This window comes from Anolis carolinensis, chromosome 3 (assembly GCF_035594765.1).
Source record: "Anolis carolinensis isolate JA03-04 chromosome 3, rAnoCar3.1.pri, whole genome shotgun sequence".
Taxonomy (NCBI): Eukaryota; Metazoa; Chordata; class Lepidosauria; order Squamata; family Dactyloidae; genus Anolis; species Anolis carolinensis.
In genome coordinates, this window is record NC_085843.1 from 241,660,056 (window position 1) to 241,678,072 (window position 18,017).

An 18,017-nucleotide genomic window follows, 5' to 3' on the forward strand; every position below is an offset into this window, starting at 1 on the left:
TAACTCTGATAAAAAAAGAATGGATTGAGAAAATATTCAATATTATGTGTATAGCTAAATTAACACTCCTGATAATCAAATCAAAAGGTAAATTCATTAAGACAATGGATTGGATCCCATTAAAAGAATAGATAAAGGCAAACAACCTCAAGATGCTAATTTAAGAAGCTGAGGAGGAAAGAGTAAAGCACCACCATGCAATGATGAGTTGAGGTGGGGTCCCTAGTTCAACAAATATCAAAAAGTACCATTACCTACACTAGACCACTATTAAGAAGAATGGAAGTACAAATCCCCCAACCCCTCCCCCCCAAAAAAAATCTCCTTCCCCCTCTCCCCTTCCTCCTTATATGTTCTAATGCAGGGGTCCCCAAACTAAGGCCCGGGGGCCGGATGCGGCCCTCCAAGGTCATTGACCTGGCCCCTGCCCTCAGTTTTACACTTAGGCTCGCCCAAAGTCTGAAATGACTTGAAGGCACACAACAACAACAATCCTAATTAACTTGACTATCTCTTTAGGCAGAAGCAGGCCCACACTTCCCAATGAAATCCTGATAGGTTTACAGTATGTTGGTTAAAATTGTTTTTATTTTTAAATATTATATTGTTCTTTCATTTACTAGCATTGTGCTATGGTAATAATATGATATATTGTGTATACATATAATATTGATAATAATATTATAATGTAATACAATACAATATTTATTTATTTATTACAGTATTTCTACCCCGCCCTTTTCACTCAATAGGGGACTCAGGGCAGCTAATAATAATAATACAATATAATAATATTGTATAATATAATAATATTAATTATATATTATATATTAAATGTATAGTATAGTACCAGATAGTAATATATAATGCTAATATTGTGCTATGCTAATAACATAATATATTGTATGTACATACAACTTGTAAGCCGCTCTGAGTCCCCCTTGGGGTGAGAGAGGGTGGGGTATAAATGTAGTAAATAAATAAATAAATAAATGTTGTTAAGGGTTTTTTTTTTGCATTACAAATAAGACATGAGCAGTGTGCATAGGGATCTGTTCGTATTTTTTTTCAAATGATAATTTGGCCCTTCAGCAATCTGAGGGACCATGAACCGGCCCTCCACTTAAAAAGTTTGAGGACCCCTGTTCTAATCCCTCAACCCCAATTTTGTAGCCCCCTCCCTCCTTCCCTTCCCCTTATTATCCCCCACTAGCTTACCCTTCCTATTACCCAGTTCTTTTTTGTTTATTTTTTATTCAATTAATTGGTACTGCAGTTTTGTGATATGGCCTATGGGCTAATCAATAAATTTATTGATTGATTGGTACTGCAATTTTCTCTCAATATGGGATCCAAAGCATATCTCTTTGATGCACTGCAGCAAGCCAATTGCAACCATGAATGGCCACTTTTTTTCTTTTTATATATAAAATTTATTAAGAAAGAAAAAGCAAAAAAACAAAAACAAAAACCAACCCAGAAAAATGACTTAGTGTAAAATAGGATTGACCAAAGGGTACAGGAAAGGGCTTCCAAAAAAAACCTGGCCCCCATCACCCAGTTCTTATTGTATTTGACAAAACCCTCAATAAAAATTTTAAAAAATCATAAAAGTTGGAAGACACCATATGGGCCATTCCATCCAACTTCCTGCCATGCAGGAGAAGCATGATCAAAGCATTCCCAACAGATAGCCACCCAGCTTCTGTTTAAAAGCCTCCAAAGAAGGATCTTCCACTACAACCCAAGGCAGAGTTCCACATTCAAGGTTGGACTGCTGAGTAACCTAACTGTGGAAAACCAGATCTTAAATCACCTTTGGTCCTCCGATTGTTTTGGGCTTCAGGCCCTACAATCTGTTATCATTGGTCATGCTAGATGTGCATGATTAGTACTTCAGGGCAAAACACAAAGGAAACTAAAGAATGAGAAACAATGCTCTTTATCTCCCTTGGCATAAATTCTCAGAGACATCACATTTTAATGAATGCACCAAAAATAAATGGAGGATTAATTTAAGCACAATGGCTCTCTATCACCAGAGTTCTAAGGTGTATAATTGCTGGAGGGATAGATGAGAATGTGTTACTCTGCTTGAAGACTTTTCCAGCAAAATCCATGTGAATATTTCAATCCAAACTAATACTAATCATGTTTCTTCCCTCACACCCCTATAAGAATAATTCCAGGGCACCTCTGCATAGAAATCACGTGCAAACTGACCCAAAGGAGTGAAGTATTGCAGCCAAATGATGCATTGTTACAGTAACAATCATCCACAGCTTACAAAGTGCTTCAAAATTATACAGAGAAAAGCAAACCTTTCCAAAGATCAATTAACACAAGCTATTTCAATTTTTGCTATGAGCTTTGCTCTACATCTTTTTGACACGAGGGCTATCTGTCTCTTTGGTCTTTCCATTCATTGACAAAACAATAATCTTGGGTACAACACCTCTCTTTCTGTAGCTGGCCCTCTGTCACCTGCTTCAACCTACCTAGTAAGCCAGGAACCATCTTTCTAAGTGATCTTTTTCATGTGCACCTGTCGCTGTCTTTGTTGATCACTTTCTCTGTCAGGGGAATGCGAGCCAGGTTATTTTATGCTCCCATTCTTCAAATACTCCTATTGTACCAAGAAGATGTTTTAAGTGCCTGGCGGTGGTTTGTTCCTCATTACTTCACCAAACTGACATTAATAGCCAGCAAAGAGCACTGCTGAGTGCAATTATGAATGGTGTTCAGGTACGAAAGCTGCTTTGAGCCTGCTAATGCCTCCTAATTATAATCCTTTCGGTGGAGAATGTATGAGAGGCATGGAGGGAAATGGGCGGATGCAACATTATGCCTACTCCATTCACCTAGAGAGTGGCAGCCGTACAGGCAGAAAGGGCAGGTCTTGGCTATTTCCTTTTGAGGGGCAGCAAGCCTCCATGAAACAAGTCCAGACATATGTGAGCCAGCTGATACTCTGCAGCTAATACGTCATGCCAAAGAAACATGGCAAATCACAGACAACCATGAATTCTTTCCACATGGACAGCTACTTGATGAAACACAGCAATTGGCCAAAGCAAACTTCTCAGAACAAATGAGATAGGAAAAACATTTGGTTTACAGCAGACTATCATATGAGTAATTTTTTAATCGTGTCAGAAGCGACTTGAGAACATACTGCAAGTCGTTTTTTGGTGTGAAAGAATTGGCCATCAGCGTCTACAGTAGCGTTACCCAGGGGACGCCTGGATGTGTTACCATCCTGCTGGGAGGCTCCTCTCATGTCCCCACAAGCTAGAGTTGACAGAAGGGAGCTCACCCCATCTCGCAGATTCAAAACAGCAAACTTCAGGTCAGCAACCCAACCTTCAGGTCAGCAGTCAAGCCGGCACAAGGGTTTAACCCACTGCACCACCATGGTAATACCAGACAGCCTTACATGCATGTACCTAGGGATGAATAAATATACCTCCAGGAATCCCAAGAGGGATGCTACTTAACTAAACACAGGATCCATGTTTAGATTCTTGACTAGAATCTGTTCCTCCAAAACTAACCCACACACATGAATCTACACTCAAGAACCAGGGGAGATGATAGTTTCAAGACAATCTTCAAATGGCTTTTCCAAAGGCAGCGCCATCTTCAGAGCATGGTACCATGGAAAATATTATCAATAAATCTTACAACAGATATTGTAATATCTTAAACACATCTAACAATCTTCAACTCTGCTGTTGACAATGAAATTATAGATGAATTTTACTGATTTTACCAAGTAAAATCAATCAATTAAAAAATTCTTACATCACCAATAGAAGCAACACAAAGCCTGCATAGTGTGGTGGCCAGAATGGAGCCAAGGCCCAGGCTGAAATCCCCACTTAGGGATTCCAACTCATACATAAAGTTCACTACAGATATGTGTGTGTGTGCGTCTGTATGTTCCTTCTAATCATGATCCCATTACATTCATAGTTTTTTAAAGGAAGGAATACTCAGAGGCAGATTTGCCAGTTCTACCTCTGAAATGAAACCTACAGCACCCTATATTCATTGAAGTATTAATTAGGGTTGACCCTGTTTAATTTGCAAAATGACAGGAGTTGGTGCATTATGAGATTTAGGCACCAACTTCAGACCATTTTTCTCTCTTTCTCTCAACATAACCAAGGTACCAGGTTATTATAAGAACAAAATGGTTTAAAAAAACTGTACCTAGTTCTGAATTTTCTGGAGAAAAAGTGGGACAGTACCGTCAAAGAATGCAATGAAAATTCACAAGCCCTTTTCTTTCCCCTAGAATCACAGAATCATAGAGTTGGAAGAGACCTCGTGTGCCATCTAGTCCAACCCCCTGTCAACAAGTAGGAAAATCGCATTCAAAGTACCCCTGACAGATGGTCATCCAGCCTCTGTTTAAAAGCCTCCAAAGAAGGAACCTCTACCACAGTCCCAGGCAGAGAGTTCCACTGCTGAACAGCTGTCACATTTAGAAAGCTCTTTCTAATGTTAAGGTGAAATCTCCTTTCCTGTAGTCTGAAGCCATTATTCCGCATCCTAGTCTCCAGGGCAGCAGAAAATATGCCTGCTCCCTCTTCCCTATGACTTCCCCTCTCATCTTTATACATGGCCTTCATCATGTTTCATCTCAGCCTTCTCTTCTGCAGGCTAAACATGCCCAGCTCTTCAAGCCACTTCTCATAGGGCTTGTTCTTCATACCCTTGATCATTTTAGTCCATTCCAATATCTCCCTTCAATTGCAGTGCCTAGTATGCCAGGTGTGGTCTGACCAAGGCAGAATAGAGGAATAGCATGACTTCCCTGGATCTAGACACTATTCTCCTATTTATGCAGGTCAAAATCCCATTGGCTTTTTTAGCTGCCACATGACATTGTTGGCTCACTTAAAGTCAGCATAAACATTCCACAGTTTAGCCACTCCTACTGCTCAGCAACAGCAATTTAAACCTGTTCATGGCCTCTGCATAATGGTAGGGCCAGCACCGACGGCAAGCAGGACTCCCTTCTACTATATCACCTCTCCTTCTAACCAGTTGGTTTACTCCTTATCCATTCACTTTGTCTTTACAGTTCTAAATCAGAATTCCCTCACACAATAGTGGAGAAATTCCCTGCGACACTCCAGCTATATAATCCAAGCTACAAATGAGCACTGGGCTTTTATTTCCCTGCACTGGTTAGATGCTGGCTTAGTGCTATATAATAAAATATACAGTACTTGGAATATAAAAAAATAAAGGTGCTGTGGCAAGAAACCCTTTGTACAGACATATCTCTTCCCAGCTCTAGTCAGTGTGCCATTAGGCAAAAAAAAAAAAAGAAGAAAAAGCACACGGGATAAAGGAAGCAAATGTTTCATCCAGCCAACTTCCTACACTTGGAAAAGATCATTGTGTTGGAGCTGACTGAAAATATAAGTGGCAGCACACAATCTGCCTCTACTGTGTAAAAAGCTAGGTTTAAAAGGGTTGAGGGTGGTACAGCCCTCACTGAACACTCATTCATGGGGCAGCATAAGCTTCATATAGCAGTCAAGCCCAGAAAAAACAATGTGCAAGTAATTCCTTGCCAAATCATGTCACTATACACAGCCATAAAGCATACCAAGGATGGTATTATTACTGTTAGGAAATCTAAAAAGTACATGGCATTTCTTTTCATTCTCAGCTTTTTTCACCAAGGGATGTAGTGGAGGAGTAACATTTACACTCCTAATGACTGTGATCCATGAGTCAAGTTTCCAACATTTCTCTCACTTGGAATGTTTCAGTATCCTCAGCAGACCTCAGCTTCTGGGAGTTTGGGGAGGTTTTTCAAAGCAAAAAAGCAAGCACCAGCCTTGGCTCTTAAATTCATAACTGACTGGAACAAAAACAAACACTCCATTTATTATAGGAGCCCTGCTGTGAGAAAAAGATACATAATTTTGTTGGCATAAGAGGAAACATGTCAGTCTTACCGTTGATTGGGTTGACATTGAAAAAGTATGCCTTGTACAGTTGGGGAGAAAGAGATTTCATGCACATGTGAGTGCACAAACCTATAGGACTTTATTGCACAAAGCAGGCAAACTGGCATTGAAATTGAACAGTCACCTTTGGTGATGGTCCTGGTCATATGACACTGTGTGCAACCTGCTGTCAGTCTGCCTCCTCCTTGCAATTAACCCGTCAACAGTTTGCAATCCTGCATTATTCTCATCACCTACCTTGTGCAAAGAATCCATTCCACTTCTATGCCAGCCAATATTTCTCAATCTTTTCAAATGCACTGTCAGGGGACAGGAGTCTTCTCGCCCTCACTCTTCTTTCTCCCCCTTGCTATTCCTAAGCTATCTGTCTTCATTTTATTTAATATTTTGCATGTACATTTGCTTCATTGCTGAAACTGCAAAGCTGCTCAAAATAATAATAATGGGGCAGCAGAAGTGTGAGAAGATAGGACTATAAGGTTTTCAGAACTTTGACTGCAGGACCACAAATAGATAATTCAGTGCAATTGTGCAAATGGAATAAGATATGATATCAAAGGTGCTCTTCTTGGTATATATCCACTATGTATAATTGCATGAATGCCATGAAATAGTGACTTGGTGATAAAATACCAAGACTGGCTCTACCATTAGGTATAGTGAAGCGCTTGCCTCAGTCAACAGATTTTTGATGCCAGAAAATGCAGAAATGCATCATTAAGTAGTGTTCTTTTTTTTTAAAGAGGGGTACGGGGGAAAATGCTTGTGCATTTTTGTATTTTTGTGGTATTTCCTCCCTCAGGCACCAAACTAACTATGTAGCTTGACATGGGTTCACACCATTTTCTGCTCTGACTGAAGCAGCAAAATACTTTGACCCAGTTCTCTTCCCATTCCCTTCTCCCTCCCCTCTCGCTATTATTACTCATTATAATAAAAGTAAGACACTTCCAAACATCCAAGAAGTCAAGTGTTTGACATCCACTTACCCCGGAAGCTGGGTTTGCTGTCCAGCCAAGTTCAGCTGTGGCCGTCCGAGTATCCATTAGGGTTTCTGAGAATTCAGAAAACAAAAAAATCACTAAGCAAAAGAATCACTAAACAAATTGTGAGTCTGAGCAAAACAAAACTTTAAGGACACTACAAATGTGTGCCTAGAAACAATATGTGCCCACTCAAAAGCAAGAAAAAAATTCTCACTGCTGGATGTAGAGGCATGTTTACGCACTTATTATAAAGAAGCTTGACTACGTGTCTCTCAGCATACAATAGCAATGTGCTTCAATACTACCCTTAAAACGAGCATATTTATTATACTATCAGCATTCCTGGATCAAATTTTACTTTCTCATATACACCTAGACTCCACTCAATGAATGGTTATACCACAATAAAAGTTTTTCGGGCACTAAAATATACTCTTATTTTTACTGAAACACACTAATATAGATTTGCTTCTGGAATGCATTTTTTTTAAAACCAGGAGTTTCTCGATTTTTCAGGGCCCATCTATTCTCCAGATAATAGCTTAGCTTGCTGAGAATCTATAATAAGGCTGACATCATCAGCTTTACAATGGTATGCATGGCTAGGTGGTATATGAGATCATCTGATGGCATAGAGGAGCTTCTGGAAAGAGCTCCACAAAAGGCAAATTGCCAATGAGTCATTGTTTTCTACAAATGTATGGGGCAGCAATATAATTTGGAGTGTTGCCTTTCTTTTTTTCAAAGCACATATGCAAGTTTACTGCATCGTTTTTCTTCTAAAGAGACCTATCTACAATGATTTAGATCCAAACCAAGATGCATTTAGTTGCCCACAAAATCAATGGAACTGGCGACTTTAAGTTAATTTATCATACTGGTTCTAATAGGACCCAAGTTGGATTTATTACCTGATTTTTCTATCCAAAGAATAGACTGTAGATGGCTAGCCATTTTAAAATCAAATCAAATAAGTGCAATCAAAAATAGAACAAATTAAAAACACAAACCAAGTAAATCCTGGTCATTCAGCTTAGTTATCAATGGCTTATTTGAACACAACATTGTGCCCACTGTTAGAAGGACAGTAACTATCACACATATCTTTATAGAGTGATAGTAGCCCCCAAGAAAGCCTCAACATTTTCACCATAATGCCCCCAGTGAGACTGGGACTTAGAGAAAGGCTTCCCCCTCAAATCTCAAAACTGGGCAGGTTCATATAGAATGCATTTTTTTTCAATTTAGCCCGAACCCAGATCCTTTCAGTTTGGACCAGCTGAAATGACTCCAGATCAGAAACAGAATTCTAAATCTGGCCCAGCCAACATTTCTGAATCTTTTCAAATGCACTGTCAGTTTACGTAGTTCAATTTATTTGGTTCATACTATTGAATGACTAGTTTAAAATTCAAATGTGCCAATCCAAGGCTAAAGAGCACTATCAACTCCAAGCCACATGGTTTTTAGGTGTGTCTTCAATTCAGGGTGCCCCAGAGTGTAGGAGGATTGGGTGTTGTTTGGTCTTCCACTGCTCCACCCTTGTCAGCCATTTTTTTTGCCATAACTGTTGGCTTACCTTAATTTTGCATATCAGTTCCGCCAGTGGATCACTTTGTTGTTAAATCTCTTACTGCCTCATCACACTAGAACATGAATCCACTTTAAATCTGCCTTCTGCCTTCTGCAGAATTCTGAGGTTTGTAGTTTGGTGAGGCCCAGGACCTGTCTGGCTGAGCTGTTTAAAGCCCCCTCCCTAAAGTGGATTTAAAGTGGAGCCAAACGCTAGTGTGATGAGGTCCTTCGATCAGCCAGCCAAAGCAGGTTGTGCCAGCAGGACAGCAATATTATCCTAGAAGAGCTTTTTGCTTAATCTGACCACCCTATAGCAATGAGCAATTTTTGCACTGCCTGTCTAAATTCTACCCATCATTTACTACTCTGATTAAAATTTGGTAGGAACATAAACGGCCCATGTACTGATAACACAGGAAACCAAAATGATCAGAGGTCTGGAAGCCATGCCATATGACTAGTAGTTGAGGGAGATGGGTATGTTTAGTCTGGAAAATAGAAGGGTAAGAGGGGACACAATAAAATATTTGAATGGGTGTCATGTCATGTTGAAGATGGAGTAGGCTTGTTTCTGCTACTCTAGATACTAGGATATGGAGCAATGGATTCAAACTGCAGAAAAAGAAATGCAACCTGAAAATTAGGAAGAACTGCTATTAGACTGTGGAATATGCTGCCAGGTACAGTCTTTTTTGGATGTTTTAAAATAGAGACTGGATAGTTGTTTGTCAAAAATGCTTTGATTGTGTATTTCTGCATGGCAAGCGGGTTGGATTGGATGACTCAAGTAGTCTCATTCAACTCTACTATTCCATCTTTCTATTAAATTACGGCTGTATGCAACATGCAGTCCTCAAGGTTTTTATGAAACTCTTGACCCCCTCACACCTCTTATACTGTTCTTTCCTTGGATGAATGTAATAGGTGAACTCTGTATTTCCTTAAAGCCTCCAGGACTGGCAGTTCACCTTTCCAATAGGCTGTAGCTCCCTTTCCTTAACAATGCTGTTCAATGTTAGAATTGCCCATTTTTGAGAGTCGACAGTAGTGGACCACATTTTATTTGCATTTTCATCAGCCTGTGCCAAAACAGCTAGAAGTAGAAATTTGAACCTTGGACTTGCTGCAGCTTTAATTTGGGGACTCAACTCAACTTAAATTGTATACATGAACCTTTGGCCTCTGTTCAGTACAGACCAACAATCATACATATGCCTTAATTCTGTAGTAATTCAGTGCCAAAAACTCAGATATGGGGCTTAAGACATTCAGTCTCTCCCTCACCTTGTCCAATCGATTACTCTAAACTCTAGTAATTCAGTTTATCAGGTTTAAATATTGATCCTTTGTATGCCTAAATTTGACAGTTTTCAGCCAGAGCTCTTTTTGAAAATGTAGTCTAGATCCCCTATTATCTTAAGCTTGCATCTCTGGTTGTTACCACTAGCATTTCAATGAAAACTGTATTTTTTAAAGACGCAAGTGCCATGAATTAAAAAGGCCAGAATAAAAGATATAAATATGCCAGCCACCACAGGCCTGTCTATAAATTCTATTGTTTTGTTCTGCAGTGAAGAGGATGAATGTGGTCAGTTATTGGCTTTTCCATAAGTACTTGGAACTGCCTGACCAAATCAGTAATATCATTTCCCCCCTATTGTCTGCATTGGCATCAACTATGTATATTGATTTGTTGCCTAATGCTCTACTCATGCTGGCAAAAATCAGAAGCATGAATAGTATTCTATAAGGAAGGGGTTTTTTTTTCTAAATAAGTTTTTTTATTGTTTCTTGAGAGCCTGGAAGAGCTGCATTACTGTTAATATTTTTTCCATCATTCATCTCTTTTTTAAAGAATAACAATAGCAGCAACAAAAAATTACAGACAGACAGATGGGGAAGGAAATCATCCAGGTTTTATTTATTTGTTTTTAACAGATTAAGTTGCTTGTTTGCCGAAATTCCCAGAAATGTTCGGGAAAGACATGTTTGTCACCAACGTTTGGTCAAGCAAATCTTTTTCTGGCCAGTGAATAGGCTATAAGTATCTGGCCTTCTGGGATTGAAGTGGAAATCTCAGAGGCATGCTGCAAAAAAATTGCAGAACACTTTGAAGATAAAATTATTTATATTCTGGCTTGAATTTATTAGAGGAAAAGCAGGATATATAGGTTAAAGCAAATTACCAGACTTTTTCTTTGAAATTGATCCTCTCTCCTGCATACATTTCCTGGAGAGATGTCTGGTTCACTGTCTTGTCCAGTTTTATGAAGTCAGTTTCAGTTGTTACAACCTGATAGTACAGTTAAAATTCTTGTAAAGGGAGAGGTTATAGGGTAGTTGCTCCTTAAGAATGTTTTTGTAACTGCTATCTAGGTCCTAACGTTCCTTTTTGGCAAATGATCTCAGAAAAGATGGTGGCAACTACTTTCCAGGAACAATTGGTTGGCCCAGATTATCTGGATCCATTATAATATAGGTTCAAGCTTTGTTTTGCTGCTGAAGCAATCTTGGTTGCCCTGATCTGATAGACAGCTCTATTAAGACAGAGATTGAAAAACGTGACTATGTTGATGCTCTTAAATAAGTGAATTTTGATACCACTAGTTATGGTATCCTTGATGGGCCAACTCAACAGATTGTGGGGTAGGGATCACATTAATCTAATGCCTCCGGATCCTATAGGATAGCAGAGGTTACCCTGTTGTTTTTTCAATTTCATGCATTGACTCATTTTTTAAAGACAGTTTTGTTCACCAAATTATCCGCCCCTCTATTTTATTTATCTATTGGAAATATAGCCTTAAAAAACAAGCCCAAATGCAGCTACAAAGGTGAGTGAACAGCAGATTGCTAGAGTAGAAATATAGTAACATTTTGCACAAATGAGAGGGGGTAAAAAGAGTTGTGTGACTAGGGAATTGAGAAGTCTATCTTGATTTCATTTTCCAGTTCCCAGCTGCATTTTCTTCTCATCCTTCATTTGAATTTGGTTACAAGACTTTATGTTTTCTTCCCCCACTGAAATTCACACAATTTAACATGCTTCTTCTAATGTGACATTTATTTGTGCAATTTGTCTAATTTATGCAATGTTTTACATTGAGTCGAGTCAGTTTCTGTATATTTTTACCCAATTATGCACATTTTAGCCATTTACTTTTTAAAGATATGCATTGTTTAGGACACAATTTATATCTCTGAAACATCTTGCATGCCTCAAAAATCTTTAAGATGAGAAGAACATTTTCGTATAACAAGTCTCCAAAAGTGCAAATAGGCTAGTCTGAATCTAAATGGTTGAGTGCAATGAAATGTCTTTCCATTCCCAATATGACCACTATTATCACTGACGTCCCCAGGGCTAGGACATTCACTCAGCTTCATGGCATTTATGCTGTTTGTTCCTGGAGATAATCACATTAGACTTTTAGTGAATATGTACTAACCACAAACCGAAGCATTCATGATTGCAAGATGTCATCGTCAACCCACCTCAAAGCCGTCTTGAAGTCATTCACATTTTTACATGTCAATAAATGGAGAATTTCCGTTTTTAGGTTTCAGATAGCATTTTCTAGGGGCCCTTCCACACATGCATTATAATCCAGGTTAAACTAGGTTAAAGGGAAGGGGGTGACTAAACAAAGTTTAGCCAAAATGCAGGAAGAATAGGATAAAAAGCTGGAAAACACGTGTTTAAAAGTTGCCCTTTAAACCTGGTTCTTTCTGAGAAAATGCATTTTTCAATGCCTGTGTATCCCTGCAGGCATGGAAAATTGTGTTTTTCTTCCCTTCCCCATCTGAACTCACCCCCCACATTTCCCTCTAAACTTACGGGACCCTTTATCAGATGCAGGCTTGAAACCTTTGCCTTTCTTCCTCCTGCCTGGAAAATCCAACACTTAGAGAAGAAATCCCCCCTCCCCTACCCAATGCTGCCCTTGGACTCTTGCACGGGAGGGAGGGAAGGAGTGAGAAAAGCTTCAGGCCTTCTTTGAATGCAGTCTTCTCCCAGTAAGTGCTGGGGGAAATGAGGGGAAGGGAGGGGGAGGCTGGCAGTGCCCATACCCACCCCTGCTGATCTTGGATCAGCAGGGGTGAGTAACTGGACACGACCCGAGCAAAAGTGCACGGTTTAGGCAAGCTGTGTGACCTCAATTTCAAGAGAAAGTGGGATTTAAAATCCCACTTCCTCTTGGATTTTTGGCTTGTTTGGAAGGGCCCTAAGTCTGTTCAAAGTGTGTTGAGGTAGTGCAAAGCACTGCTGCAGCAAGTTCAGGACATGCATTTTTGAAAGAGCTTACAGAAAGACTTGGTGTGATAAGAAGGGCTATCCTGATGTGATCCACCTCAAGGCAAGACAAGTTAGCAACACCAGGACCCATTTTTAGAGCCTCGTGTGATAAAGTCCCTATCTTTGTCACCCCATCTTGAGGGGGTTGGTTCCTGGACTTGATACTGACTTCAACGATGCTAAGAAAACTGAAACTTAATCAGAAGCCTTATGTGTATGTGGATCATTGGCCCACAAACTGTGTGTGCCAACTGCTTTGATTGAAAGAGCAATGTAAGTGTTCAGCTTGAGGAAATCCTAGATCTGGCTTTTTCACTGAAAGCCCAGGTGACCTTGATTTCTGGGAGTATCTTTTATCAGCTTTTTAGTACACCATTTCCTGAATGGAGTACTGAAGTGATTCTCTTCATTTCTATGGGGAAGTAAACCAATTTTGCCCATGCAAGACCAAGCCACCACAAAATATGCAAATTTATAACAGTTATCACTCAGAATAATGCATGGACACTGGGTAATCCATTTCCCTGCAGCTACTATGGGGGTTGTTGCTGAGGCTGGAGGGAAAGGAGTGAGTCCATAGAAGGTGGCAGATATACTGTGATCCCTGCTCATTGAAAAGTTCTGGGTTTTAACCTCATAAGCCACCACATCCCTGCTCCTGATTGGAGTGCTGTAATGCATTATACAGTACATGGAGTTTCAATTCGTTAAAAAACAGCTGCTAGTAATTTATCAGCTGTAAGCAGTAAGACTCATATTATAGATGTCCTTTTTCCAGTGAAGACATTTAACCATCTCATCAGATGGGGCTTTTTCCCAACATACGCTGGTTCAACTCCCTTTTCGGCACAGAGCCCTTCATATGACGTAATGAGGTTTCTACCTGGGCTCCATGCAGAAAAGAGAGGTGAACCAGTGCTTGCCACCATTGCGGCAACACAGGAGCCTTCCCATGTTGCCTTGTCTTCAACGGTGGGAAGGTGGGGGGTGATGCTTCCTCCCTTGGGATGGAGGACCTAAGGTGGCCAATGCGGAATATGGAATGGCAGCTTCTCCACTCCCCCTGCTGAGAGGGGTGAATCCATGGGCCTTTGTGATAAGGTCATAAGAGTGTGCCAATTTTCATGAAAAATGGTTTATAAATAAAGGGGGGGGAGCATAGTGACAATGATTCTGCTAGGCAAGAAATAGTGGATAAATCTGCATTACAACAGGACTATAGCCAACCACTTCCAAAGCACAGTTGAAACCTTACATGAAAATACATCTATAAGGCAATAAGGAAGCACGCCCGCCTATTGCCACTTAATACAAGATTAGGCAATACAGCACAAGTAATCATTTGATAAAGTGACTTCAAAGATCATGAAGTTGTTTGGAAGCACTACTTTTAAGGGGCCAAAGTCCTGTTGATACTCTACATCAGCTTTACTGTACGAGTAGCAAAAAGAAGGAAACATCCTCGGGTATAATAGTTATAAAGGAAGTAGGGCTTTTGAGAAATAGACTGTTCAATCTGCCTTGACTTGCCACCACTGCATGATTTTGGAAACAGCGCAGCTGCTAGCATATTGTGCCAAATGGATGCTGGCCTTAGACTAAAAACCCTTATCATTTTCAATTCAGCATTCTTGGCAGTGGATTCTGGGAGCTGTAGTCCAACCAGGTAACTTGCCCACATTTTGATATTTAAATGATATATGTAGAGTGAGAGAAATGGAAAAACATGTTCACAGGCAAGAGAAATCCTTAGGTATACACACAGCCCAAGAACTGGTGGTTCTGTGTTGGTGAATCTATTCTATTTACCAATTACCTTTTTGCATTCATTTTTAAGTGCAATTGACTGCGTCCAATTATAGTTCAGGCTCCTTTCCCTTCTCTGAACAATAGTTTATGTTGAAAAGATTTTATCTCCTCCATCCACTGTTTCCTGTCCAGAGGTTCAGCACACTCCGACTTGCTTCCCTAGAGAGAGGTTTTTTCTCCTCACTTAGCACTGACACGGGAATGTACTTATGATAAACTTCAGCCAGCCATCAATGTGCTTCCTCTACAAGCCGCTCTTCTTTGCATAGTCTCTTGGCAGGGATAGCTGATATTCTTTGAGACTGTTGACTTGTACGTTCAAGAAGAAAAACAGACAAGGGGAAATATTTCTCTTGAGCAAATATACCTCCCCACATCAACCCCTGCCATGAAATGAAGCAGGGCCATGTGTGGGTGTGTGAGTAATTTAGTGTTCCCTTCCTCAGAGCTCAGTTTCCTTATCTGTGCTCCAGTGCATAACTGTAATACACAAGGGGATTAGTGTTAGCAACTATGGCTTGTCACACAGCTTTGCTCTAACATGACAAATGAGCACTTGGTTCTATTGCTGCACCATTTTTTTCTTCTTTTCTTCTTTCTTTTAGTCTGTTCAGACTCCTCAGGCTCGCTCATTTTTGATGGATAAAAGCTTCCAAGGACAATGGATTAGAACCTGACCTCTGGGAAGCCTCTCCAAGGCAGGGGAGGATGTTACCTAGTCATGGGTCACACCTGTAGTCAATTATGAGTGCCCTCAGCTCCGGGGTCTATACAGAACATCTGTGGAGCATTAAGGCAGAAGGGGTTTCTCTCCTGGTAACTGAACTTCATTGTGAAAGAAGATTGTCTCCCCGGGGCTTTTATTTCTACTTTTTAAGAGGCACAAAGTGCATTGCCAATTCTTTTACTACTCCCTCTCCCAAATCTATAAAAAGCAACTTGGAATGCAGAAATGGAGGAGGTAAAGCTTTTGGCAGTGTGCACAGATAAGAGAGGGGGCAAGGTGAAGGAAGATTGATAAAGTGACTTCAAATGCTATGAAGTAAAACCCTTTGAGAATGCAGACTACCACAGATAGTCTAGAGCAGATAGTCACCATCTACTGGCCACCCACAAGTCTCTACTTTAAAATCTGTAATGCTGGTACAGAAAATAGCCTTTGTATAGTTTTGTGCTGCTGGCAAAAAAGTAGGAAAAAATAGATCCAGCAAAAATATAATCTGGACTTTTTTTCAACAAAGGTTCATTTCTAAAGGAAATTTTCAAGAATAGGACAGCTTCACACATAGATCCATAACAGATCACACCAAGAGGGAAACCTGCATTTACAAGGGTTGCCAGATTGAATCCTAGATGTGACTCCTGTAATGTTAATCCCGAACAGATTTTGGATTAGGAAAAGATACTCTACGGTTCTCTCTTGAGGACGAAGGGAGACTTTTGGAGACAATCAGTCTTAAATTGAGGTATTTTAGTAAGATCGATGATTTTAACATTTCAATGCTTTTATTCCAGCAAGGTTAGCTATTTTTGATGTTGATGATATGTTATATTCTTATATGTTTTCAGTAACTGCAATAATTCTATTTTAAGTTATGCTAATTTGACCTATGTACTATATATATATAGATATAGATATATATAGATATAGATAGATAGATTGTACTGTTGTAACTGTTACTTTCTATAATCCACCATGAGTTCCTTCCAGGAGAGGGGGCAGGATATAAATAAAAGTTGTTGTTGTTGTTGTTACTGTTACCTGTCCCCACTCCAAACCTCAACATTCAACACCATCATCCCCACCAATATATATACTGACTTACCAATGGAGAGCCAGGTGGGGTAAACAGAAAAAACCCAACTCTGCTCTTGCCAACATGGCAGTAATCTCAATGCGGGGGTCAAATTGTTGGTGTGTCCTTCCCAATCAGAATTCTAAATCTCTAATGAAAACTTCCTCCAGTCCTTAAATTTGTAACATTGCAGAGAGCGAAACATTGGAAATTGTTCACAACATGAATGCTTACACTCAATATGTTTACAATCCTTCAATAACTTTGCTCGTTCTTTTTCTTTGAATGACAAAACTGTATTTTTAAAAGCTCAACTGATGTTTCAAGCTACTACAGTGCTAGAAATTTACGTACTAAAAAAAATTGCACTGGGAAACAGATTTTTTATTGAGGGCAGTGCCTCAGCGCTCCCCCTCCTTTCATGTACCTACACATCTGGAACATGGCCATCCGAAGTACTGACACTTCCTGTTTTTACTTCCATGCATAGATGTACACAACTTTTTCTGACCTCTCATTCGACCAATTAAGGTGCAACAAGGACCACCCCATAAAAGATGTGTTCTTTGAAAATGGGTTTTATGGAACTTCATACTGATGGTTTTTCCCCATTGCTCCTATTTTTGATATTATGGCTACTGGAGATATTATTTATTGATCATTGTTACTTTATATAATTTACCTTGATTGTTGTATATTTTGGTGTAAGACATGACACATTCACAGATAGATATAGATGATGTAGCCATGAGAATGTCCTTCTCCACTATTCCTTCCTGACGTAAACAACCACTAATTTCAAAGGCCCAGAGCAGCAATCTATTAGCCGACAGAAATCTTGGCCTGATTCCAGGAGGGACAACAAGTTCTACCCAAAACTAAAATGCCACCTTGGCCATGTGTACATCTGGACAACAAAGAACCCGTGAGGACAATCAATCACTGGTCAGGGGAGAGAAGCAGTGGGAAAGGTGGTCAGGGGCCAGTGTAAAATCACTTTTCTCAGCTTGCTAATGAGGGGATTACAATGGATCACAGCCTGAGCATCATTAATCAGAGAAGACGCTTCAGTTCAGAGCCATCTCCATTCCCCCTTCTGTGCTTTGCTCTTTCATTTTCAGACACTCTTTCATCTGCTTTGTTGCTGTCAGATGTTTCACGCCCCATTCCCTGTCTCTCCCTCCCCCTCGCATCCTGATTTCCATCCAGCTTTCTTCCTTTCCATCTATCCACTGCTTTTATCAACAGTCTGTATTTTTTAAGTCTTTCATTAGACTCCATAATGTCACATGCTGATTTGCTGATGAGATGAAACGTTCAGATTCACTCCCATAAAGATTCTTTTTGGAGATCCCACTCTCTCCTAATAGTTGATTTAGTCAAAGGTCAGACCTAATGCTATCATTAGACACAGAGAGGCAGCATTCTCTACCAGCAGATTTTGGGTGTTCATGAAAAGGCACCATGTTGTTGGTTGTTGCTTTTGAAATTATTGAATTGTACTAGTAGAGATAGGGAGAGGTGCTTGCAGGATTTTTTGCTCCATATGCCAGAATAACTT

The 18,017-nt window shown here is 39.9% G+C and overlaps 1 protein-coding gene across 8 annotated transcripts in view; it reads right to left on the reverse strand.

Moving 5' to 3' along the window:
• ephb1 (EPH receptor B1) overlaps positions 1-18,017 on the reverse strand; it is an 802,587-nt gene that overhangs the window by 664,758 nt on the left and 119,812 nt on the right. For all 8 annotated transcript variants that reach the window (XM_062976501.1, XM_062976500.1, XM_062976498.1 and 5 more), the window contains exon 2: positions 6,983-7,047. In XM_062976501.1, coding sequence (XP_062832571.1) covers positions 6,983-7,047 — 65 coding nt within the window. The remainder of the gene's footprint in view (positions 1-6,982; positions 7,048-18,017) is intronic.